Source organism: Motacilla alba, chromosome 18 (genome assembly GCF_015832195.1).
Source record: "Motacilla alba alba isolate MOTALB_02 chromosome 18, Motacilla_alba_V1.0_pri, whole genome shotgun sequence".
In the NCBI taxonomy this organism is placed as follows: Eukaryota; Metazoa; Chordata; class Aves; order Passeriformes; family Motacillidae; genus Motacilla; species Motacilla alba.
The window spans coordinates 4,321,715-4,346,668 of NC_052033.1; the positions used below are offsets into that span (position 1 = coordinate 4,321,715).

At 45.5% G+C, this 24,954-nt stretch overlaps 1 protein-coding gene and 1 long non-coding RNA gene across 6 annotated transcripts in view; one reads left to right on the top strand and one right to left on the bottom strand.

The window, feature by feature from the left end:
* Nucleotides 1-17,611, top strand: part of LOC119709404 — a 34,358-nt gene extending 16,747 nt beyond the window's left edge. Inside the window, exon 5 of one of the 4 annotated variants that reach the window (XR_005259349.1) lies at nucleotides 17,227-17,611. This is a non-coding gene — a long non-coding RNA (uncharacterized LOC119709404). Of the gene's footprint in view, nucleotides 1-2,736; nucleotides 2,874-14,691; nucleotides 14,711-17,226 lie in introns of those variants that run through there. The other 3 variants (XR_005259351.1, XR_005259348.1, XR_005259352.1) reach the window with 3 other exon arrangements.
* LOC119709398 (myosin-3-like) lies at nucleotides 1,655-24,046 on the bottom strand. Of its 2 annotated transcripts, none has more exons than XM_038157115.1 (41): nucleotides 23,946-24,046; nucleotides 23,679-23,731; nucleotides 22,943-23,150; nucleotides 21,629-21,772; nucleotides 21,388-21,544; nucleotides 20,213-20,240; nucleotides 20,023-20,131; nucleotides 19,419-19,511; nucleotides 19,049-19,112; nucleotides 18,868-18,966; nucleotides 17,844-17,947; nucleotides 17,619-17,757; nucleotides 16,952-17,070; nucleotides 16,627-16,776; nucleotides 16,008-16,178; nucleotides 15,041-15,350; nucleotides 14,798-14,871; nucleotides 14,426-14,513; nucleotides 14,225-14,342; nucleotides 12,768-12,891; nucleotides 12,540-12,676; nucleotides 12,208-12,463; nucleotides 11,786-12,028; nucleotides 11,255-11,431; nucleotides 11,029-11,174; nucleotides 10,852-10,942; nucleotides 10,054-10,443; nucleotides 8,987-9,113; nucleotides 8,061-8,179; nucleotides 7,368-7,564; nucleotides 7,113-7,191; nucleotides 6,191-6,356; nucleotides 5,462-5,586; nucleotides 4,955-5,263; nucleotides 4,666-4,869; nucleotides 4,426-4,551; nucleotides 2,850-3,020; nucleotides 2,653-2,757; nucleotides 2,484-2,579; nucleotides 2,226-2,363; nucleotides 1,655-1,813 (listed from the first exon to the last, which is right to left on the bottom strand). In XM_038157115.1, the coding sequence occupies exons 3-41, from the start codon at nucleotides 23,144-23,146 to the stop codon at nucleotides 1,790-1,792; spliced, it is 5,721 nt and encodes a 1,906-aa protein (XP_038013043.1). In that variant the 5' UTR covers nucleotides 23,147-23,150; nucleotides 23,679-23,731; nucleotides 23,946-24,046; the 3' UTR covers nucleotides 1,655-1,789. The 2 variants fall into 2 exon arrangements, with proteins under 2 accessions (XP_038013043.1, XP_038013041.1); XM_038157113.1 differs by having other exon boundaries at nucleotides 7,008-7,191.
* Between the last annotated feature and the right edge of the window lie 908 nt (nucleotides 24,047-24,954).

Here is a 24,954-nt window from a genome sequence, read left to right on the forward strand (position 1 = left end):
TTTGTTGGTTTACAGAAAAGGGATGCCCCATCCACCCCAAGGAGCCCTGGCTAATTGCTGGAAGGACCTGGGCAGCTGCTGTGCTGCCCAAGGGACAACACATCCCAGCAGGGAATGGCCATGGCCACAGTGCTGGGCCCCATTCTGATGTTTAACCTTTCAGCTGGCAGTGGAGCTGTGCTGCACTGAGTCTCTCTGGGGTAAGAATAGCAGCTGCTGCCTTGGGACACAGCACACGTGTCCAGCTCCTCCAGGGCAGCACGTTGCAGTGCCACATGGAAGGCAGCCTACCCGCCCAGGAATGTCTTCAGGCGCTATAACTGGAAGCAGATCATCCCCACAAACAGGCACGACCCCGCACAGGAGCCTTAGGAGAGTGGGGCTATTTTGGGCTTTTGACACTGAGCATGAAAGGAGACACGTGGTGGGCTGATCCTCCTGCCATGGGCCTCCTCCAAAGCTCCCTGCAGCCTTGTCCCCTCCTCCAGCGATGGCTCTTGTGGAGCCTGAGGGGCAGTTGGGTGTGGCCTTGGAGGGCAGGAGGAGAGGGCAGAGGGAGCTGTGAGTTTGCTGGGGGTCAGGGCCAGCCTTCAGTGCCATCAGCAGTGCCCAGCTGTGCTCAGGGCAGCTCCTGCCTGAGGGTGTGCGCCTGTCCCTGAGCTCAGGGCATGGGGCCTCCTGCTTTATTCTCAACCACACCCATGAGGGCAAGCGAGGTACCAGAGAGCATTGTAAGGCTCCGAACAACATGCTGAAAACGTGGATTGAAACACTAATTCTTTGCATCCAGGAGGGTATTTGCTTCTTTCCACCTGAAGCTCTCCATTTCTGAGTGGTTCTTCAGCACCAGGAATGTTTGAGTGGTCTGTTTTTCTATTCCCAGCCATCACAAATTGCCTCTCCAACTTATTGCCATCCTTTTAAGATCCTCTTTCTGATGTGGATTTCTTTCATTCCACATGTTTTATGTCTCATTTGTTTCTGTTTAATTGACCCTGCTTTGTGAAAGTTTCAGTGATTTGCCAGCACTGAACCCACCACACTCATTGGTGTGCTGGCCAGGAAATCTCAAATTGGCAAACCAAAACCACTACACTGGGGCAAGAGCAAACAGAAAACTTTGTCCCAAAAGCAGGCAAGAGGGCTGGGAGGATTGCATGACAATGCCATGCTGATGCCGGGATACTCTGGAATGAACAATGACAGGCTGGTAAGGGTTACCAAGCTTTCCTAGCAGTTAGTAATTTTCTGTTGATTTTGCACAGCTACTTCTAAACCAGATACAACTGTTTTTCTGCAGGTTCATGAAGTGGAGTGTTGCACTGAGTAACCAATAATTTGACATGGTGGGCTGGGGTCAGTGACATGGCCTGGGAGCACAGCAGGACTTTGGATTGAAGCACAGCACTGTGTCATGAGCTGCTGAGAACAAGGTGCAGCTGCTCTCCTGAGAACGGGCTCTTTCTAGGCTACAGGAGCTGGAACAGAATTCCTCCTTTGGAAAAGCAAAAAGCCTGTCAAACCTCTAGGTTTTATATTCAGGATAAAATTGGTCAAAGTGAAGTAGTAAGACTCAGAACAGAAACAGAAGTAGTAAGACTCAAACCCACACTTTTGACTATAATTAACTTAGTAACAAAATGAGACTATTTGGTACTTGCAGATATCTATTTTATTGGCACTGGTACAGCAGCAGTGACAGAAAATGTTTGTGTTCATAAACAAAGGGAAAATTACTTCCACAGCTGGAGAAGTACCTTGTGGGAGTTCTGGTTATCCCAGGGGAAGCTCATTTTTCAGTTCCTAACACCACCTAGGAAGGAGAGGCTTTGTTTAGTCTAGACATGCCAAGATGAGTCTTTTGATCCCTAAAATCATCCATCTCAGTGCACCATCCAGCTAGGATGTGCAAGTGGAGCCTGAGCCAATGCAGACGTGTGTGGAACCCTTAAAACCACTGTGTGTATTGAATATATGCAGATAACACCAGGATGGCCACAGCTGAAGCATGAAGAAAAGATTAATTCCTTTGTTTCACTGGCAAAATGAGGATACATGCACTGCTAAGCTTACTGCATCTTAATAAACCCAACCCACTCAGCTTGTGTTTAAAAGCCCCTTCCTTCCAGAGCTGTCCTTTCCAAATGGTGCTTCTACCACTGGCAAGGCACAAATCTGCTGCCAGACTCACTTGAGCAAACAGCACACCTGCAGTAAAGCCTTACCTTTGTAGCAGAGCCTTCTCTGGCCTTAGCTCTGAGTTTATTTACTTGGCTCTCAGCAATATCTGCCCTTTCCAGGGCCTCACCTATCTTATGCAGTGCATTTCTCAGTTTGGAGAGATCATTATTGGCTTGTTCACCCTGAAATTGCAAAACAAAAATTTAAAACCATCTGGCAACATGCTGGGGCACAGAACCAACTTTTAAACTGGCAGTCCTATGAACTGGGAAATAAGTATTTGCTTCACTTTAGTGACTCACAGCTTCCTCAGCTTGTTTTCTGTAGGATTTGATTTTCATCTGCAGTTGATCTACCAGATCTTGTAACCTAATCATGTTCTTCTTTTGTTCTTCACACTGTGGAAAGAGAACGTGCAATTTTATGTCCTTGGGAGACAAAACATCAGAACTGCTTTCTATTTTTACCCACCTGAAAAGTGAGCTCTTTGAAACGCCGTTCATATTTGCAGATGTTTTTCATAGCCTCTGAGGATTTTTTATGTTCTTCTTCCAGTTCAGCTTCTAATTCTCGGATCTGGTGAATTAATCAACAATTGGCTTAAGCCATCACACAGGACTTGGAGAAGAAAGATGTTTCTGACACCCGTGTTCAGTGCTGGTACCCACCCTGGCCTCCAGCTTCTGGATCTGCTTCTTCCCTCCCTTCAGTGCCAGCTGCTCGGCCTCATCCAGACGGTGCTGCAGGTCCTTGACCGTCTGGTCCAGGTTCTTCTTCATCCTCTCCAAGTGGGCACTGGTGTCCTGCTCCTTCTTCAGCTCCTCTGCCATCCTGGCTGCCTTGGAAGGGAGATGACACAAGAAACTGGAAGAATGTGGAAGAACAGCACATACTGTGCACCAGCACAGGATTAACTCCTGTGTCCTGCTGACCGTTCCTGCCACACCACTCCCTATTTTGTTTTTTCTTTTCCATGACATGATAATGAAAAAAATCTGACAGGAAATAGTACGGAAAAGGATGGGAAAAGTCTGCCTTACTGCACACAGAGCTGGAGTGACAGAAAGGGAAAATTCTCCGTCCCACTGTGACCTCACTAACAGCTGGGTGCCAGGGGAAAACTGCCAGAGCAACAGCAGAGTCTGGGAACAGGACATGGCACAGCTGAAAGACTTCTGTGCTCAACACATCTGGGGTGTGCTGGGTGCTGTGCTTCAGTGCTTGCCCTGCTACTGCCCCAACCTCCTGGAGGGTAGTGCCACAAAGGCACAAAATAGTTTAAAATAATCTATGTTATTTAAGGCAAACTTAGATTTATTTTGCTCTCAAACGTTGGATTCCTACACAATATAATTAAGCACTTTGGTGAAATATTGAGTGACATTATAATTAATGTTATAATTATATAATTATAATTAATGTAGAATTCAACAAATTGCTTTGGCAGCAAAATATCTGAAAAGGTCTAAATGAAAAAAAATAAAAATAAAAAATAAATGGAAAAAAAAAGAATAATAAAAGAAAAAGAAAAATTGAAAAAATGTGACCACTAGAAGCTTTATATAAACATATATGTGTGTATAATATGAAGGTGACCATTCCTGGGCAGAGGGGTTGGAGTAGATTATATCTAGAAGTCCCTTCCAATCCTAATGATTCTGAGATTCTATATTTTTTCCTTTTAATGAACAAGCTGAAAAGTTTTCTATTTTAATTCCACATAATGTATCTAAGTGCTAAGATTTTGGTTTAATCCTCTGCATCAAAATTCAGTAGGAGATTGAGTCCCATGACACACCAGTCCTATTGCCTGCCTGAGCTTCACAGGTCTTGCACGGGAGGATTTAGCACCCATTTTGAATGGAAATTTACAATTCTCATTTAAAAATTTGATAAATAGGATTTTGCAAAGATAACTATTCAGATACCTTAGCCACTTTACTGGTTTCAGTACTACAGGATTTCTTTGTGGATTAGGTTTTCATGCAGCACTGAAGAAAGTTATTTTGTTTTCCACTGACTAAATGTAGGTTTAGTTCTTTATGATGGCAACAGCCCCATCTGTCAGCAGGACATGTTCCCTGTTGCTCTAATCCTCCTCTGACACAAAGAGGAGGCCTTTTCAACCAGGCCCACAGATGGTTCCTTGTCCAACATGTGACAAGAGTATGTAAATTAACCCCCAGCAGCAATGCTGCTGGAAGCCTTGAAAATTCAAAGTGAAAACCACAGTAACATCCTCACATCTGTCATTGCCTTCTTAGCTCTTTCTTCAGCACTTTTTCCTTCATTAGTAAGATCCTCTATCTCTGTTTGGAGTTGTGCAATTTCAGTTTCAAGCTTCTTCTTTGTATTAAAAAGGCTGTTGTTCTATGGAGGAGAAAGAGAGAGGTTTTGAGTGTCTGCACACAGAGATCAATTCATCAATTCCTTCTTCCTCCATCAATCTCTGCACCCCAAAACACATCAGTCTCAGCAAACCACCTGGGTGTGGAGGAGCTGTGCACGTTCAGTGGCATCCAGAAGCTCCTGCTCAGCCAATTTCCTCGACCGCTCCGTCTGCTCCAGGGCTGCCCGGAGCTCCTCAGCTTCAGCCTGCAGCAGGTTTGCTCTGCGCTCCACCATGGCCACCTGCTCCTTCAGGTCATCCTGTGCTCTGACAGCATCATCCAAGTGCAGCTGAGTGTCCTGTATTTGAAGAGCCAGTTTTGTCCTAATGAATTTCTCAAATACTGTGCTTAAAAAATAAATCAACCAGAAGGTAAAGCAAGACCTTGAGAGCTCCCTGGATGCTGTGCAGGTGTTTCTGTGCCTCTGCAGCCTGGCGGTTGGCATGGCTCAGCTGGATCTCCATTTCATTCAGGTCTCCCTCCATCTTCTTCTTCAGCCTCAGGGCTTCATTCCTGCTTCTGATCTCAGCATCCAAAACACCCTGCATTGTCTCCACAAGCCTTTCGTGGTTCTTTTTTAGCTGGTTGATCTCCTCATCCTTGTCAGCAATCTTTCTGCTGATTTCTGACTTTATCTGAGTCAGTTCTTGGTTGACACCAAGGATTTTCACTTCTTCATGCTCAAGAGCTGCCTTTAAAAGAAAAAAGGGAAAAACAAAGATGAAGGTAACATTTCAGAGAACATGATTATTGAGGTGGTACTCAGAGACTTCACAGAACTTCCTCAAGTTTGTGGCAATCAACCTTGCCCACAGTTACTGCCAGAAAAGGGAACAGAAAGCTGCTCAGCATGCTCTTTACTATTTACAGTAATATTTAAACTACCTCACCTCTGCCTCCTCCAGAGCTGTTCGCAGACCATTTTTTTCTATTTCAGCTTGCTTTTTGGCTTTCTCAAGGTCTCTGATCATTTTGCCATTTGCAGTAATTTGCTCTGTGAGATCAGCTGCTTCCTCTGCGAGAGAAGAATGGCATCAACCAGAGGAGCTGAACTCTTTGCTTTGTTGCTGCAGTCAGCACCCCTTTTGCACACATAAATACATATACACAAATGAACACGTGTACACAATGGCACACATATCTGTAAATATGTACATATTCAAATCTGGTTTTTTACCAGACACAACCAACTCATGCAGGCCAAGTGGGGCATTGGTGTGGTTTAACAGCCCTCCTGACAGAGAGCCTGGACGGGTCCTAGATGTAACACGTGTTACGTCCACAGATAGGCCATCAGTCTGAAACTACAGGTCCTGTCACTGTGTTCAGTGCATCTGTAAAACTCACTCTCACGAGCTGCTCAGTCTCCCACAGACACTACTTTTGCCTGGGAATGGCACCTCAATGTCTGCAGCGGATGAGAGAGCTAGGATATTTGCTCTATTGGCTTAATCACTTTATAAACATGCTTGACAACTTTTGGTAAGAAATTCTGCATTAAGATGGAGAGCACAGGAAGGACAGAGTGCTGTCACTTGGTGCCCTCCTGCAGCATGAGTGTGCTCGTGTGCTGTGGTTGGTCTGTGGAAGGTGATGGGACACCAGAGCCAAACACGTACGCTGGAGAGCGGAGTTCTCCCGCTTGATTGTTTCCAGCTGATCTAAGGTTTCCTCATAGGCATTTTTCACTTTGAAAAGCTCTGTGTTCAGCGAGCCTGCTTCTTTAGAGAGAGCTTCCCGCTCCAGCTGGCTCTCCTCATACTTCCCCTTCCATTCTGCCATGACCTGGAAGACACCATAGAATCATTGAATGCTTTGGGTTAGAAGGGACATCAAAGATCACCTAGTTCCAAATCCCCTGCCATGGCAGGGACACCTTCCACTATCCCAGATATCTCCAAGCCACATCCAACCTGGCCTTGGGACACTTCCAGGGATCCACAGACAGCCGCAGCTTCTCTAGGCAACCTGTGCCAGGGTCTAACCACCCTCACAGGGAAGAATTTAATCCTAATATCCAAGCTAAACTTACTTTCTGTCAGTGTGAAGCCATTCCCCCTTGTCCTGTCACTCCAGGCCATTGTAAACACTTTCTCTCCATCTTCCTTGTAGCTCCCCTCAGGCACTGGAAGGCCACAATTGGGTCACCCTGAAGCTTCTCTTCTCTAGGCTGAACAATCCCAACTCTGTCAGCCTTTCCTCATAGGAGAGGCTATTATGCTTCATTTCCTGTTGGTACTGAAAATGTTCTTTTATCTGTGACTATATTTTGTACTAGATAAATAATGATAGTCTCTTAAACCAGGAAAAATTCCTACTGCCATTCCCTAGTGGCTCTAGTTAGATTCACCTTGACTTCAGCACTGACTGATGTACAGAGTGTTAGTTTGGCTTTCTGGAAGGCTACACTTGAAAGATACCGTGCTCATTTATGACCTTATCAAAATTCTGCTGTTTCCTGTCAAGGGCAGCTGCTGATGTGTTTGCTCTCTCTATGTCCAGTGTCAGATCCTCCACTTCCCCCTGCAGCTTAAACTTCATCTTCTCCAAGGAGGCACACTTGGAATTCAGCGTGTCTGCCTGCTGCCCTGCTTCCTGGAGACGCTGAGAGAGCTTTTTCCTTAAGGCACATAAATAAAACAAGAATAGGTTTTAAAAAATCATTATACTACATGTCTCATTTTAATTAGGACTATATGCAAACCCCAAAAAAATGATTTAGATCAGGTTACTAAAAGGGGGGGTCTACATTCTGCCCAATGTACATCTGGACAGCTCATCTCATCTATTCTGTACTTGGCCTCCTCGAGCTCCTCCGTGCGCTGAATCGCGTCCGTCTCGTATTTGGTTCTCCACTGGGCCACTTCGCTGTTGGCCTTGGACAGGGCTCGCTGCAGCTCCCCCTTGGCCTCCTGCTCCTCCTCATATTGTTCCCGGAGCAAGTCACAGTCGTGGCGAGCGGTCTGCAGGGCGTGGGCCAGGGTGTTCTTGGCCTAAAGAGGACCCACAATATCATTTATTTCTGTTAGCTGCGACCAGCAGCAGACCTCATAACCTTGTACATCTGGAACATGATCACTGCAGCCTGGGCAGAAGACAAAGGGCTGGGGCTTTGTAAGTCTTCAGGAAGCTGCCTTTACCTGTCACCAGCTCTACCACAAGGAAAGACCAAAAGTGATGCTTTTACCTTGGCATATGTTGTAACTTGTCTTCCCTGTGGCTACAGAAGCTAAAGAAATCTCATAGACCATGGCTTTAAAATTTAAAAACATGAAAAAATTCACCAAGTTACATTAACTTTCAGCATGCCCAAGTCATCCTTTGCTATGAACTTACTGCACACAGTGCTTACTGTACACATCCTTCCCCAACTAATTTTACTATGTTAGATTAAAGGTAATATTTACAAACTCCCAAATTTGTTTTTGGAGTGAAATGAGACCCTGATACATTTTGAAGCTTTATCAGGTGCTCAGTAGTTTGCACTACCTTGATCTCTTCCTCCAGTTGCCTCTTGAGTTCTTCTATCTGCTGTGAAAGTGCCTGCTTGCTTCTGGACAGCTGCAACCTCATGGTTTCCTTCTCTTTGAGTTGACTGCTTAGTTCCCCTATGACAAGAGAGGGCAAGTTCTCAATACTGTACAGATTAAGCATCCTGAAAACACTCATATAAAATAAAAATAAAAATAAAAATAAAAATAAAACCTAAAAATATGTAAGTGGAATCACACAGCACTGTTTACCTTACCAGTTGTTCCCATTATGTACATATGTCTACCATTGCACAATTAATTTTAATCCTTCAAAATGCTTTTGTTGTTCTTTCTTTATAAAAATTCACCTGATTCCCTAATTCTAATTGTATCCCTTATTACAGTTCTAATCCACTAAACCCTATTTTTTTCCTGAAGAAAAATGCTTTCAAAAATTTGCTTTATTGTTTCTTTTAAAGCCCAATTTTCATTTTGAAGCAGTAGGATTTTATGCTGTCACTCTGGCTGAACTGACACAAATGCTGTAGCAGTTTTCCATAATTGTCCTTGTGATGCAAGAGATAAACCCTAAAGTTTCATTTCATAAGATTAACAGTAACTGGAAAACATTTATTCCATATCTTCCTCTGTCCTGGGGGCTGAAGTACATATCTCCCCTTTCTCTGAGAGGTGCCTATAGCTCATGCCATCATCTCTAGAATTCTCAGTACTTCTTGTAGCACTCCAATATTGTCTTCTTCAGGTTTCTCCTGAGCCATTTTACATTTTTTCTCAAATTTTCAGTTTCATTCTAAGATTCCACTTGAGCACTATGCTCAGTGACCTTACAACAGACTGGTCAGAGAATGGTACACATGAGAGAATCTGTTTGCTACTGAAGGGAAAAAATATCCTCTCAGCACATCTTTGTGCCTTCCTTACCAAACTCTGTCTGGAGCTGGGCTTTTTGCAGTACCACCTCATTCACGTTCCTCTGGTGCTCCTCAAGTCTGGCTTTCATCTCACTCATCTCATCCTCCAGTATGCGGTACCTCTTTTCCAGAATAGCCTGGAAGAGAATCAGAAAGTGGAATTTGTGTGGGTGTGTGTGGCTGGAGCTCTCTTCACTGAGAGCAGCAGGCACGAGTTCTCCAAGGATTTTTCCTGGGAGGTACTGAGAACCTCAGAGAAGAGAAAACAATTCTTATCTCTATTCATTGCTCTTGTTGTTTTGCAGATGTGGAATGTGTTATGGAGATTGTTTACTCAAAGTGATTTGTTAATTGGACACTGGTGAAGATTGTTTTGATTCCTTGCCTACTTGGGTTAAAATTGTGTCCTGGCTGTCTGCAGACAGTCACGGGTTTTTCTTTAGTTTTTTTAGTATGGTGTCTCTTTAGTTTGTAGTTTAGCATAGTATTAGTGTAATATAGTATAGCTTAATAAAGCAATTGTTCAACTATTGTATTTGAACTGCCCTCAGATGAAGGAAGGAATGATGAATTTGACTTTATGTTTTCAGAAGGCTAATTTATTATTTTATGATACTGTATTATATTAAAGAATACTACACTAAACTATACTAAAGAATACAAAAAGGATACTCACAGAATGCTAAAAAGATAATAATAAAAACTCGTGACTCTCTCCAGAGTCCTGACACAGCTTGGCACTGATTGGCCAGAGAGTTAAAACAACTTACAGCAAAAACCAATGAAACAATCACCTGTGGGTAAACAATCTCCAAACACATCCCACAAAACACAGGAGAAGCACATGAGATAAGAGTTGTTTTCCATTTTCTCTGAGGCTTCTCAGCTTCCCAGGAGAAAAATCCTGGGCAAGGGGATTTTTCAGAAAATATGAATGTGACATTCAGCCTTCTGAAACGTGGAGTCAGAGCACATTATTTCCTACACTGGGGTCGCCCTGCATCAATGGGTGTGTCTGTAAAGTTCCCATCAGACAAAAATATTGGTAATTTGAGTATTTAAGTTACAAAGAAACACCTTGGACTTGGTAATGGCCTCTGTACGACCGGCCAAGTCATCAATCTCCATCTTCAGCTCACTCTTCTCCTTCTCCAGCTTCTGCTTCACGCGTTGCAGGTTGTCGATCTGCTCGCCCAGCTCAGCTGTGCTGTCCGCGTGCTTCTTGCGCAGGGCGGCAGCCGTGGCTTCGTGCTGCAGCGTGGCCTCTTCCAGGTCACGGCGCATCTTCTGGAACTCTGCCTCACGCTTCTCTCTGAGCTCTGTTTGAGCCGTGGTGGCTCCTCCAGCCTCTTCAAGGCTCCCACGGGTTTCCTCAAGCTCCCGAGCCAGCTCAGCACAACGCTTCTCTGCTTTTGTCCGTGTTGTTTTCTCACTCATGGTCTCCTCTTCCAGCTCTGCAGCACGAGCCTGTACAATAGCACATCAGGAATTAAACAGGGAACAGGTCGTTCAGTGCTTAGGTCACTGCATATTTGTCACAGTACAACACCAAGAACCTTGTTTTGGGGACTATAAGCACAACAAACTTCCTTCAAACTTCACTGTTTTGGCATTGTAGGTAAAGACTTACTGACAGAAAGAACCAACTCATTCTACCTTTAGATCACAGCTTTCTGTTGTTGTATTGGGTTTGCATGGGTTTACATGGTACAAGGTTTTAGTAGTGGGGGGATACAGGGATGGCTTCTCTGAGAAGCTGCTGGAAGCTTCCCCTCTGTCTGACGGAGCCAATGACAAACTGTGGACAAGCATTGTTCATGGTACTACAGTTTAAAACAAGCAAACTGTAATTAATGATGAAATAAAGTCTCTTGCCTGCAATTCTCTGATCTTCTTCTGCAAATGAGTACCTGAATTTTGCTGTTCCGCAATTTTATTTTGCATCTGGGTAAAATCAAAGTCTTTCCTGTGAAGGAAATGTTCTTTTTATTAAAACAAAATATGTCCAGTTAAAGCCAAATAATACATTTTCTACTAATTTGTTTCTCATACTTCCTTAATTTTTCATCTAAATGTTGCTTATCATTCTCCAGATCTACTATGGTTTCCTGTGCAAGTTTCAAGTCTCCCTCAAGCTTTCTCTTTGCTCGTTCAAGGTCCACACATGCTTTTCTTTCAAGTTCCAAAGATCCTTCAACCTGCAACATAAACATGTATAAACATGACTGATGGAACAACTAAAGAATCTGCTCCTTCTCCTTGTGTTGAACAGGCTCACATGGTTCACTTGCTGCTCCAGCTTGATCCTAGCTTTGGTGAGGGTATTAACTTTCTCCTCCTCTATTTGCAGATCATCCAATGCCTGTTGCTGGGCTTCTTGCAGGGCCTTCTTCTCCTTGACTAACTTTGCAACAGTCTCGTCCAAACCTGTCACTGCTTCAGTCAGATTTTTGACCTATTGTAAGGCAAAATAGTTCAAGGTCTCTAATAATTTTGGCCCTCACGTAGGCCATGAACATAGACAATGAACATGCTGTTGGACTCCCAAAGAGGCTTTGACCATTGTATGGTCACACTCTACAATCTCTCTGCTTACATATCAGCCCTTTAGAAGTCACAAAGCAATGCTGAACTTTATTTTAATGCATTTTTGCATACCTATGGGCTGCTTTTCCTGCACAACAGAGGTGCCCAGGTTCAATACCAGGCCCATAGATCTCCTTACACAGCAGCATGTAAGCATTCAAGTTTACTGAATCTATACATCCACAGAGAAACTGTTATTAAACATTGCAGAAATAAAAAGCACCTTGTTTTCAGTGGCATGCTTTTCCTTTTCAGCCTTGACCAATGTTAACTCAAGGTCATCCATATCTTTCTTCAGCTCAGAGCATTCATCCTCCAGTTTCCTTTTTCTGGCTACCAGATCAGCATTCATCTCCTCATCATCTTCCAGCTTTTCCATCACCTCCTTTATTCTTGCTTCCAGCTGGAATTTTAGTTTGATCAGCTGGTCGCATCTTTCTTCAGCATCAGCCAAATTTTCATTTTCCTTTTTATAGAGAACAGAAATGGGTTTCATTATCACACATTGGCACTGACACTTGCATAAATCACCTGCTTATTAAGTGGCTGGTACATGAAATAACAGAATTTCCTTTCAGCCCTTTACTGAACACTCAAACAAAATTGATGTAATCTGAAGAGCCAAAAAATATTTAATTTACTTACAGTTTGTACTTGCAACTGCAGGTCCTTTTTCTCTTGCACCAGAGCCACCATTTTTTCTTCCAGTTTGTTCCTGGTGGCTTCTGATTTTGCCAGTTCTTCTTTTGTTCTCTCAAACTCTTCCTTCATCATGGCCAGCTCTTTCTCAGTTCCCACACTTTTTAAGAGGGGTTTAAACTTGAAGTACAGCTTCATCCAGGCCCACTGCTTGACTTTCATGAATGCACGGATGTTGTACTGGATGCAGAGGATGGACTCCCTGTAACCAAAGTGATCCATCAGTACTGGAAATATAGCCCACCTTTGAGCAACCAGACCTGGCAGAGGACACACACCTGTGGTCAAACATTTTTTTCAGCTCAAGTCTCCGGAGGTATCCCCTGCACAAAGCCTGGGTGCGTGTGATCATCTGTCCTAAACGTTCATCTCTCATCTCTTCCAGGACACCCAGCAAACCTGCCTTGAAGAACACCTGCAGCCAAAGAACAGACACCAATCATTGCTGGGTTTACATTTCAGTGCAATTAATGTTTTCTTATTGTATGGCAAAATTAAACATTTACCTTAGTGTGTCCGAATTTATACTGAGTATGATCTATCTCAATGGAAGACAGCAGCTTTTCACACGCCTTCCTGCTATCAATAAACTTTCCTTCTGGGATGACACTGGCATTCAGAAGGTGGTATCTGATAAAATAAAGGAGAAAAGCTCATCCATCAGTACCATTCTAGTGCACAGGATGCCACAAGAACAGCTGTCAGTGCGAAGATACAGAGGAAGGCTGAGTCTGACTCACACCTCCAGCCTCAAATAGCAAAGCAGTAAGAAAAGCAGCAAATAGCAGCCGGTCAGCTCAGTGGGTACCAGGGATGTGTTACAGCCCTCACTGAGACTGATGGCATGGACAGTCTGTTCTCTGGACCTGAGAGACTCTGCTCATTTGTGTCACAGTCATTATCTCTACTCTGGGGGTGCAGCTCATTGGGTTAGCTGTAAATTCAAAAGATGGATGGATTTTAAGAGTAGGGAAACTGCGGAAACTGCTTTTCTGAACCATATCCAGCTTCTCACATTCCTCCTGTACCATGTAACCTAGAATTAGACTTTGGATCCAGCAATGGACTTCCTAATCCTACACTGAGAGATTATTCCATGCCTATTTTCAGCATCGATACACAAATCTGCTCTCCCACAGCAATGGCTGGGCCAATGCCTTCAGGCAGTACCCAAAACGCCATTTCAGCCCTTCTCAGTGTCCTGCTCTCCAGCACACCTTGCACAGAGTTGTAAGGGGGGAGTGATTGCTTTGTTCTTAGAGATCTGACCCTACATTTGCCTTTTTTCTAACACAATGAGCAGATGACCCCAGCTGGGTTGCCCTGAATTTATAAATGTCTCATTTGGAGCAGCTCTCATGATAAGATTTTTTGGTTGTGGAGTTTTATCTATAAATGAATCTGCTAATGCTGTAGAAATGTTAGCATGTAGAAATATTAACCCACTACAAAATGACAGGGTCATGTGGAACTAACTTGGATTTCCTGTTGGAGTCCCTTCTGTTACTGCAGCTCTATTTGCCAGTCAAACTTAGCATTTCATCAAGAAGTAGTATTGCATTTAACACAATTTCCTCTTTATAAAACCCTTCTAGTTAGAATTATTTAAACCACACTCTTCAAGCCTCTACCAGACAGCAGTTAAATACAGGATGTGCACAGACCACCCTCTGTCTTTTTGCTGAAACATGCTTGTGCCTGGTTTGAGAATTAAAGCAAAGAATATCCAAACATTCAAATTAACAGGAATGAATTAAAAATAGGTTTTGGCACACAGTATTGAGGAAGGCATCTGGGTGGGCACTGCCCACACAGACCATGCTATTAGATATGTCTTTTGCTTTCCATGCGTGTTAAATATTAAAATAGTCTTTTCCTAACAACTGCATCATGGGCTGGTTTAGCAAGAGTCTTCTTTCAAATGAGTTTGGCTCAATGCAAACAGAAGAATGTTATTACTGACCTTTGTTTGAAATCCCCATATGGTATCTTGTTAGGAAATCCTTTCCTGCAGATCCGAATGCCCTCCAGAACACCATTACACCGCAGCTGGTGCAGAACAAGCTTGTGATCCATCAGGCCTGTGACAGAGCAGCATGGGGACACACTGATTGCTCCAGCATTGCTCAATCTGCCCCTTTATATTCTATGTTTTATGAATTACCTGGGGTCTTTGTTTCATTGGGAATGATGCAACGCACAAAGTGAGGATGAGTTGTTCGTAAGTTAGACATCAGCTTATTCAGATTTTCCTGTAAAACAGAGATCATTTCTAATCTCTAGATTAGAAATCTCAGTTAGAATTAGAATCTCAATTAGAATCTCTAGATTAGATTATCTCAGTTCTCAAAGTGATTTGACTCTGCTGAACAGCAAAAATTCTGAACTTTCTCCTTACTCTCCTTGTGAATATTCTACCATTCTGTGTAGGCATCAGCAAAGTAAATGGTACTACTGAAGAACTTCCCTCCTGTCTTCAAATGAAAATACGGCTGTGGAGCCAGGTGTGACAGTCTCTGCCAGAGAACACACTTACCCGAAAGAGTACAGAGACAGTTTGGAAGGAAGAGCCCTTCTTCTTGGCTCCTTTCTTCTTCTCACCACCTTCAGCTGGAAAATGAGACGACAGTCGAGCTGAGGAACTGCTGCAGATCCCTTTGACAGTGTTATAATTGTGCATCTAACACACAGCACACAAGCACTGACTCAACACCAATCCACGTCAGGTGAGAGGTACAGTAGGAAATCCCAAACTGGAAACATAATCCTCCAAGCTTACCTTCATCTATGGAAGCAAAACTGGCATAAAGATGGCATAAAATTTTCATAGATGATTTCTGGTACAACCCCACGACAGTTTCATTCAGAGGGTCCTTGTTCTTCTCCAGCCACCCAGTGATGTTGTAGTCCACTGTGCCAGCATAGTGCACCAGGGAGAAGTGGGCCTCAGCCTTGCCCTTGCCAGGCTTGGGCTTCTGGAAGCTGCTGCACTTGCCCAGGTGCTGGTCATAGAGCTTGTTCTTGAAAGAGGTGTCAGTTGCCTTGGGGAACATGCACTCCTCTTCCAGGATGGAGAAGATGCCCATGGGCTGAATAGGAAAATGATGTTTTCAAATAAGATAAATTCAAGCTCTAATAATACAGAGTGAAAGACATGCTAAAATTGAAGTTCTGGAGGTATTTTATAGAGAATTAGCCTGAGAGGAGCAAGTAAGCAAGAACAGCTGGCAAGATACTTAAAAGAACTCATAAGATTTTAATATACATTTCTGAACTACCCAGACAGTGTGTGGAAAACAAGACAAGTCAGGCAAAGACTGCACAAAAAAAGTGCAGTAACTTCTCAGAATACAGTAGTGACTTCTAACTCAGAAGGAGCAAAAAGTAAGCAGACATGAGGCTTTCTGGGATTTGAATTTAACTGAGAGAAAACCTGAGTGGGAGGAAAACACAGGAGAGGAAGGAGGGAAGGGAAGAAGAGAGGGAGGAAGGAAGAGGGAGGGCGACAGAGGGAGGAAGGAAGGGAGGAAGGAAGGATAGCATCAGTGTCTTTTTAGAAGACAGGATGCATTCCCAGTCAGGGGATAATTAATTACTCACAAGGGTAATATTTAAAGAAACAGAGGAGGTGAAGAGACCTGAAAGCTTCCCAGAGAGATGGTATTGAAAGCACTCAGAGAAAACACTCTCAAGAACCCTTTACAGATTCAATGTGTGTGATTGCACAAGATGCTTAAGAAACTCACCTTCTCAATGAGCTCGATGCAGGCAGCCAGGTCCATGCCAAAGTCAATGAACTCCCATTCAATGCCCTCCTTCTTGTACTCCTCCTGCTCCAGCACGAACATGTGGTGGTTGAAGAACTGTTGCAGTTTCTCATTGGTGAAGTTGATGCACAGCTGCTCAAAGCTGTTGAACTAATATTTGAGTAAGTGTGTTAATAGTGTTAAACTGCCTCTCATCCATTTTTTTTCACAGGGATGTCACAGCAAGGTCTGCCAAACTGTCCCAAAAGGGTTTTGATAACAGTGTAAAGAATATACCATGGGTGTCCAGGCTTACAGAAAAGTAGTGCAGTGCAGCACATGGTTACTGCAGCCTGCATTGGCCATGTTTGGGGGCCCTAATGTCCATAAATACAGACTCTGTGGGGGGAGAGAGAGAGCAGCTCCATGGCTATGCTTCTGCCCTGTCTCTTCTCTTACAAAGTGGGTGATGGATCTACAAAGGCAGAAGCAGCTTCAGACAGATTTGCCCTATTCTTGAGGGCTGCACTGGGGTGAGGAAGGGGAGGAAAGGTCAGAGAAGACAAACAAACTGAGAAAAGCATTTAGAGACAGGCAGAAGCCTGAGAGTACTGCAAACCTCAAAGATCTCAAAGCCAGCAATGTCCAAGACCCCAATGAAGTGCTGTCTCGGCAGCTTCGTGTCCAGCTGCTGGTTGATGCGCATCACCATCCACAGGAAGAGCTTCTCATAGACAGACTTGGCAATGGCATTCACTGCCTGGTGCACCTGCAGGGAGATGTCACACACCTGTGCCAGTGCAGCCCCAGAACGAAACACCCCTCACCATGCCCACACAGGCTGCACTAACAGGCCTCAATGGCCCTGACCATTCTGAGCTGTGACCTACAGCCATTCCTTTTCCTTAGGGAGAGGATGGTCCCTGCTGCTCCTTGCTGCTCACCTGATCCACTGTTTGGCCCTTCAGCACATATTCATTTCCCACTTTCACCCGGGGATAGCACAGAGCTTTCAGCAAGTCTGCTGAGTTCAGGCCCATCAGATATGCTGCTTTGTCAGCCTCTGGAAAACAAAATAAGAACTTGAAATACTTTCTTCTTAGCTCAGACACACACAGGGCATTGGAACCAGCCAGAGCTCACTCTGAAACCTGCAACTTGATTGGCTTTACCCCATCCACAAATCTTGACTAACATTCTTCTTTACTTTTCTGAACAGCCTTGTAGGACCGGTCCTCATGACAGAGTGGCTAGAGCAGCACCAACAGATATGGTGAAACCCAGGAGTGCACTGTTGAAGGGACAACACAGAGTTTTTCCCATCAAGCCACTTCTCCACGATGTCCCAGGCAGAACAAGTGTGTATGTGTAACCAGAAACTGGAGAATGCTACAGGGATGTGCCCCAGGCACTTGGTCCTACAGCAGAGTCACCAGGAATAAACTGGATGCAGAAAGTGCCTCTATTTCATGCACTAAGTTGAAAGTCAAACCTCCTTTTTATGTTTATCAAGGAACAATGACATCTCTCCTGGAAGACTCCCTCCATTTCTAGTGAAAAATGGCATGGAAACAGTTGGAAATACTGCTCTCCCAGCCAGGGAGGTATTACCTTCTGTGCCATCAGGCTCTGCCTGCTCCTCACGTGGTTTCTGCTTGAATTTCATGTTCCCATAGTGCAGGATCGCTCCCGTCAGCTTGTAAATCCCCATTCTCTCATCAGAGCTGAAGCCCAAAGTGTCAATGGCTGCCTGCACACCAGACAGATCAGCTGGTTTTAAGAGTGGTGAGAGTAAAAGTGAGACTGTAAAAGTCTCTCCTTGCTAATTGCACTCACATCTGTGGCAACAAGCTCCTCCTGGTCGTCGATGCTGGCCACAGAGATCTGCCCTTGGCTGATGAAGGGGTAGTCATAGGGGTTGGCTGTGACAAGGAGCATCTCTGAAAGGCAAACACAGGAGTGAGAGCCAGAGCCTGGCAGGGAAGATGGAACAATGGCTCAGCAAGGTTTCACAAGCTCTCCTTCCTCCTGCATCCCAAACTCCTGGTTTTCTATTAAGAGACCAGAAAGACAGAGTAAAGCCTTCCCCTGGCTGAGCAGTCCCTCCAGTTTAACATGTTGTGAACTGAGAGCTGAGCACTCAGCAGGCACAGAAACAGCTTTTAAGAAAGAGGCTTTCAGATAAGGTTCATTTGTTCTTATCCTCATACATGACACAGAGAGGGAGGATGGGAGCAGGAGCTCCACCTTGGAAATGTTTTGTGGAGAGCTGGGAAGGATGGGCAGAGTGGAGCAAGGGTGGGTGTGTGGCCAAAGGGACAGATGTGGGGCATGGTAGGGAGTGCTGTGGCAGTGGGAAGGGGGAAAAGGTCTGAGGGGTTGCACTGGAAACAGGAAATAACCTTTGCCCATGTGATGAAAAGCTCAGTGAATGGTTTGTAGATCTGGGTACCTGCCCATCACGCACCCAGAATTGCTTACCTTTCTATTGAAGATTATTCACAGGCTCTGGCCCTTCTAAGTTGGAATTTCCACACCATGGATAATGGCAAGGTGCAAGGCAGAGTACATTGGCCACCCCTGCACCTCACCTGCACACAGTTTGTGTTAGAACTTACCCAGGGAGGATAAATGGAGGTGGAGTAAAGCCCTAGTGTTATGCAGAGACACAAGTACAGCTTGGGGAACCTGGGCAGGGCCGAGGCTGCAATGCTGAGGACATAAATCAGCACATGTTCCCTGCTCTGCGTGTGACACAGGGCATTGTGCCACTGGACCCTCTGTCATCGAGCTGGCACACAGAGGGAAATGTTTCCCACGCTGACTTTACTCAATGTCACCAGGTGGTGGCTGTCCTTACCCAGCAGTTCAGGCTTCTTATTGGAGAGGATCTGGTAGAAGATATGGTAGCTTCTCTCAGCTTTCAGCTGGAAAGTGACTCTTGACTTTTCCAGCAAGTCTGTAACATGTATTCACATTTTAGACATTTTTCAGGTTCCTTATGTTCTAGCAAGGCTGTCAGCCCCCCCTCAGTTACTCACAGGTCTCAATGTCACCGGAGGCCAGCTTTCCAGAGGTTCCAAAATGGATACGAATGAATTTACCCTGGCAAGCAGACAAAAGGTGGTGGTCAGTGCAGCAATCTCAGAGTGTTTTAATCTCTTCAGTCTTAGCAACAGCATTATCAAATCAGTCTGATTAGCTTTGATAGGCAAAGATAGATAAAGGGGAACACTTTGCTGCAATGATAGGAGCATGAAACAGCTGCTAAACATCGGCATTTCATAAAAACAAAGGAATTGGTCAGCAGGAACATTTTTCCCAGCCAAGGGCCTCACAGTCACAGCTAACAAGCAGGCAAAGAGCATTAGAAACATAGGAGAGCAGAGGGACAGACACAGGATGACTCACAAAGCGTGAGGAGTTGTCATTTCTCACGGTCTTGGCATTCCCAAAGGCCTCCAGCAGTGGGTTGGCACTGAGGATTTGATCCTTGAGCGTACCCTGCAGGAATAATTGAATAATTACTGAAAAGCACTGTGAGCTATGTGGTAGGAAGAAGTGGCTCTATGGAATGATTACATGTGCAGCCACGTGCACCTCATTTCAGCTCTGCAGTGCTACTGCTGCACCTTCTCAACTCCAGCACCAAGAACCAGCACTGGGAGTAAACAACCAGTAACTCGTCTTCCTCTTTTTCAGAATTTCCCCCACAGTCAGAGCTCTCAGGTCTCAGCCACAGGGACAGATTGATCCATGCTGAGAAACTGGAGCCTCTGATTCTTCCTGGGCACCAATCCTGTTTCAGTCCAGGTAAAGCTACACCTTGGCAGTGGCAGCTCTGGTGGCTTGTATTTGTTGTGGTCCTAACTGCACATCAGCCCCTGTTCCTGCTGGCCTTCAAAGAGTGGCTGAAGCTAATAGAAGATATTTTGAGGTAAGTGTGTGTCACCAGTGCTGTCCACAAGGGGATAACATCCTGAACTGCCCTTCACCAAGCCCCTCCTCCTCACACCTTCATCGGGGGCTCCTTCTTGGTGGCCGTGTCCCCGCTGGCGGCGATTGTCGCGTAGTACTGGATGACGCGCTTGGTGTTCACCGTCTTCCCGGCCCCCGATTCTCCGCTGGAGAAAGAAGGCTCAGAGTGAAGAATAATCTGCCCACCTCTTGTTGGAGACAAAGTCCAAAGAGGCAGATGCACTTACGTGATCAGGATAGACTGGTTTTCACGATCTGTCGGGGGGAAAAATACCTGCAGTAAGAGAAGCTGTAGGGAGAGTGCTGGTTCTCAGTTACCTGTGACCTGGTGTCCATCGGGGAATGAAACAAAATCTCTGCAGGCAAAACTGAAAAGGTGCATGGTCTACTCTCCACCTCTCTTTCCCTCCCTATACTCCACTTTTTGTCTTCTCTCCTCCTCTTGTGCTCACCCTATACTTGCTTTTGCTTCTGTCTTTTCCATTCTTTACCTTTAATACTATTTAATATGGGACAGGACTTTATTCAAATTAAAACCATGTGTTTTGGTGATAATATTTCTACCAGCTCTGTTCTGGATCTACCTGCTGTTCCTTGAAGGCACATGCAGGTGTGCTGCCCAGGGACTTCCCAGATACTGAGTCCTGTCCAAGTGCAGCTGCCCTTTGCTGAGGTCCCTGTTAGGATGCTTAGCTTAGTACTTAGACCAGAAATACAGATAATGGGCAGCACAACAGCACAGTGCTTCACAAATAAAAATATTTCAGGAGATAGGGAGAGAGAACTGCCTGGAGTTTTGCATCAGTTAGGGCTGATAATAAAAACCAAGCAGATAATCTGCAATGTTACACAGACCAAGCATTCTGCAAGAGTTTGTGGTATTTTCTGAGTTCCCCAGACAGAGGAGGAATTGAGAAATCTGACTTCATGTTCTTAGAAGGCTAATTTATTATTTTATGATACTATATTTTATTAAAGAATGCTATACTAAAACTATACTAAAGAAAGATAAGGATACTTACAGAAAGCTTAACAAGATACTAATGAAAACCTCACGACTCCTTCCAGAGTCCTGACACAGCCTGATCCTGATTGGTTATTAAGTCAAAAAAATTCACATGAAACCAATGAAACAACCACCTGTTGGATAAACAATCTCCAAACACATTCCAAAGCAGCAAAACAAGGAGAAGCAAATGAGATAATATTGTTTTCCTTTTTCTCTGAGGCTTCTCAGCTTCCCAGGAGAAGAATCCTGGGCAAGGGGATTTTTCAGAAAATATGACAGTGACAAGAGTTGGCAAAGGTGGCTGAGCCGTGGCAGTATGGAACAGCACTTGCCAGAGGCAGTGATTCTGACACACTTTTTTACTCCAAGTCTGGTCAAAACAGAGCCACTCACCAGTCAGCATGAACTGATAGGCGTTGTCAGAGATGGAGAAGATGTGTGGCGGGGCCTCCTGGCGCTTCTTGCCTCGGTAGGCCAACACCACCTCGGGGTTGTACACCGGCAGCCACTTGTAGGGGTTGACAGTGACGCAGAAGAGACCCGAGTAGGTCTGCAGGAAAAAAAAAACCAGGGGTGTCACTGAAGTCCAGCTCCTGCAGCTGTGTTTTCTCCTTTGCCAAGAGAAGGAACTTACGTAGATCATCCAGGAGCTGTAGCGGTCCTTGAGGTTGTAGAGGACGGCAGGTTCGTGCAGGTGGGTCAGCATGGCCACATCCTCAACTCTGTCAAACTTAGGTGGGTTCATGGCATACACATCATCAGGTTTGACAGCAACTGTCTATAATCCAGAAAGAAAGAGCAAACCTTGGTTCAGCAGCTCTTGGCAGAACTTCCACAACCACAGAGAAGTAATAACATCTCTAAGGCTGCTGTAATTCATATTTTTCTTTCTGTTTGACTGTGCTAAGCAAAATATGGCTATTTCAGGGCAAACACTGCAGCCAGCCAGGAAATCTACAACATGGGTACATTGACAGGATGTCAGTTTCCTGGAATTGCTGTGACCACAAAGACATGATTTGGCCTGAAACAGATCTTTCAACACATTATCACTGCTTGTGAGCTTTAGGTCTCTGCTGCTCATGGTTGTTAGAGCCTGGGGCACATCTGCTGGCCAGCCAGCCTCCCAGCCTCCAGGGTTCCCATGACCGTGCCAGAGAGCTGGGACACAAACAGCACAAGACTCATCAACAGCAGGTCCATCCTTGGGACAGACTCGTTGCACTCCTGTCTGTGGCCATTCCCAATGAAAGAACAGCTTTGTCTCTACCAAACAGCACTGTCTGCTGGGCTCCCACTGTGAGGAACCATCCTGCCACACTGCCAGAGCCCGTGGATTTGTTGTGGGGGTGGCAGATGTTCACAGCTGGCAGCAGCTTAACTCAGCCACTGCCTTCTAAAAGCCTTGTAGCACCTACTGCCAAGATGTTGGTCGTGGTTGTGCTTAGAGCTGCTGCAGTTATTCTTACGAAAGGTGTCAGGGCACAAGCTGTTAAGACATTTCAGCGTTTTGGAAGATTAACACCTTGGATGCTCCTCTGGGAAACTGCAGCCAGTGACACTGACAATTTCACATGCAAAGGCGACTTGCAGAGTTATCTGTCTGCTCAGCTACCAGTAAAGGAAGGAATTTATGAGTGGATGTGACAGCGTTAGCTGAGAAAGTGTTAAAAACTAAGTTAAGACTGGCGAGGCTACGATCCAGCCTGGTTTAGAGCATTGCCTGATTTTTAGAGCCCAAACCAAGAATAATTATCCAATGAATACTTTTATCCCACCATCCAGAGCTATGCTTTCCTGTGGAGGCTGTGCTGGTCTCAGTCAGAGGACAGGGAGGGCAGGGCAAATTTCTTGCCTGAGCTAGCCTGGTGCTTTCTCAGTTCATCCCCAGCAGATGCCCTGGGGCCCTAAGCAGGGCTGGGAGAAGGGCCAGAAGGAATGCACTTACTCTGCCATCCTCTGTCTCAACAGTTATCTTCCCATCCTGTGCAGCCTTGATCCTCCCCCTGGTGTACTCCACCTCGGGGTCAGCCACAAAGCAGTAGGTTTTGGCATCAAATGGCTGGTTCTGGGCTTCTATCCTCTCCTTCTCGGATTTGCGCAGGTACGGCGCGGCCTCACCAAAAATCTCCATGCCAGCGTCTCTGCTCATGGCTCTGAAAGACAGAGACCCCCGGAGCCCCGTGTGCTGCTTAGGGCAGAGTGCAGATGAACATCCACCCCCAGCTGGCTGCTCCAAGCTCACCCCTCCCAGCTCTCAGGTGTGTGCGGCGAGATCTTGAGGGAGTTGTTTGCTTTTCCAAGCTGGAAGGTACAAAGGCAGTGAAAAAGAGCCACCACCCTCCATGGCCCCAAGGCAAGGAGATCCATGTCCAAAGGAGGAGGAGGGCTGCCCAGGAAAGTGGTCAGATCTGAAGGATTCATGTAGTGCTTAGAAAAAGTGAAGCTCTGAAGATTATTTTTCTTCTGTTTTTTAATTTATGATTTCCCCCACTCTCTATTAACATGGAACCTGTCCTAGTCTTCTAGTGAGCAGCCACAGTGGGCAGGAATGGACATGTGCTGTGGCTTGCTAAAGGAGCTCATGGAGGGGAAAAACAGGCACTGCCCATGGTGGGCACAGGAGAAAAATCAGCTCATGCCAGCCTGGGCAAGCTGTTAGTTTTCATGCCTCAAATCCTCACCTTAACAATCAGGCAACAGAAAGCAGGAAGGAACCAGCTGACATGTCGTATCTCTGAAAGAGAAAGAGTCAAAGGTCAGACTTCAGCTAAGCTGCAGCCTCTCCAAAAGGCCCAACACCTCTCACTGTGAGTAACTGTGCCTTTTGAGGGCCAGCAAAGCTCACCAGAGACCACTCCTTCCCTGCCCAAGGAATGGCCCAGCAGGGAATCTACAGCAGAATTCCCACCACAGTGCTACAGCCCTGTGAGGCTCATGGGGAACAGGACCTGTGGTAGGAGCCTTCTGTCCCTCTGCAGGTCAGTCACAGCATGGCCATGAGCTTGGCCAGGACATCAGGAGCCACCAGCAAGGGCTTTCTCCCTGACAGCTTTTATAGGCTCAGCTTGGTTCCCCTGGTTCAGCCCTGTCCCTATATTTGGAAGGAAGGGATCGACACTCCCGCCTGCTCACCAATTCCTGTTCATTTTTTGCCATATACAGTGTGTAAAGGAAGGACCTGCTCTTCTCTCCCAATTTTAGTAGCTCTGGGATTTTGCAGACTTTTCTTTGGTGGAAATTTCCTTTATTGGGAACATACTGTCCTGCCAGCTACAACCACAGCCAGCACTTCACTCTCACCAGCGTGTCAAACAAATGCTAGCACAGAAGGGACCTGCCTCACTGCTCCTGCTCACAGACTGCCTGGGCAGAGCTGCACAGTGGTGAAGGAACCCAAACCAGCTCTGTGTGGGGTGGAGAGCAAGGCCACGGGAAGAAAAAGGGGATGAGGATTCATGCAGGATCAGTTATGGCAATTCTTGTGGCTTACACCAATGCATGGGTCAGGGAGGACAGGAGGAGAGGCCATGACTGAAATATGGTGTGACAAACATGGCAAATTAGAGACTAATCAGAAAGAACAACACCCAAATCTGGTCAGGGATGGACGGTTCATGAATGTCAAATCATGAATACACTGCACAGGTTTAGCTTTGAATACAGCCTTGGCTGCCCATGACATTCACTGCCCTTGCTGCCAAGAGGAGCTGCAGAAGCCCCATAACACCATGCTAAGGAGGTTCTCACACGTGTGACTGGAACTCCCACTGAAGGATACTGGGGAAGTGGGCTTTAAGTGGAGGTGTCTCCCAGTCCCAACATGCTGTTTGGTTGCTACAGAGCAGCCAGGCAATGGCTGGCAGGGCAGCACTTGGCACAACAGAGGGAGCCTTCACACACAGCTGGAGTGAGCTCCTGGTGCAGGAGAGGAAGGGTGTCCTCTATCCCAAACCATTC

Bases quoted from the DNA above. Each gene is read 5' to 3' on its own strand.
- LOC119709398 (XM_038157113.1), bottom strand. From the start codon at position 23,146: ATGAGCAGAGACGCTGGCATGGAGATTTTTGGTGAGGCCGCGCCGTAC. The intron at 17,071-17,618 runs GTAATACCTCCC...TTTGTTTTCCAG, and splicing joins AGAGCCTGATGGCACAGAAG to AGGCTGACAAAGCAGCATAT. The intron at 16,777-16,951 runs GTGAGCAGCAAG...ATCTCCCTGCAG, and splicing joins AGGGCCAAACAGTGGATCAG to GTGCACCAGGCAGTGAATGC.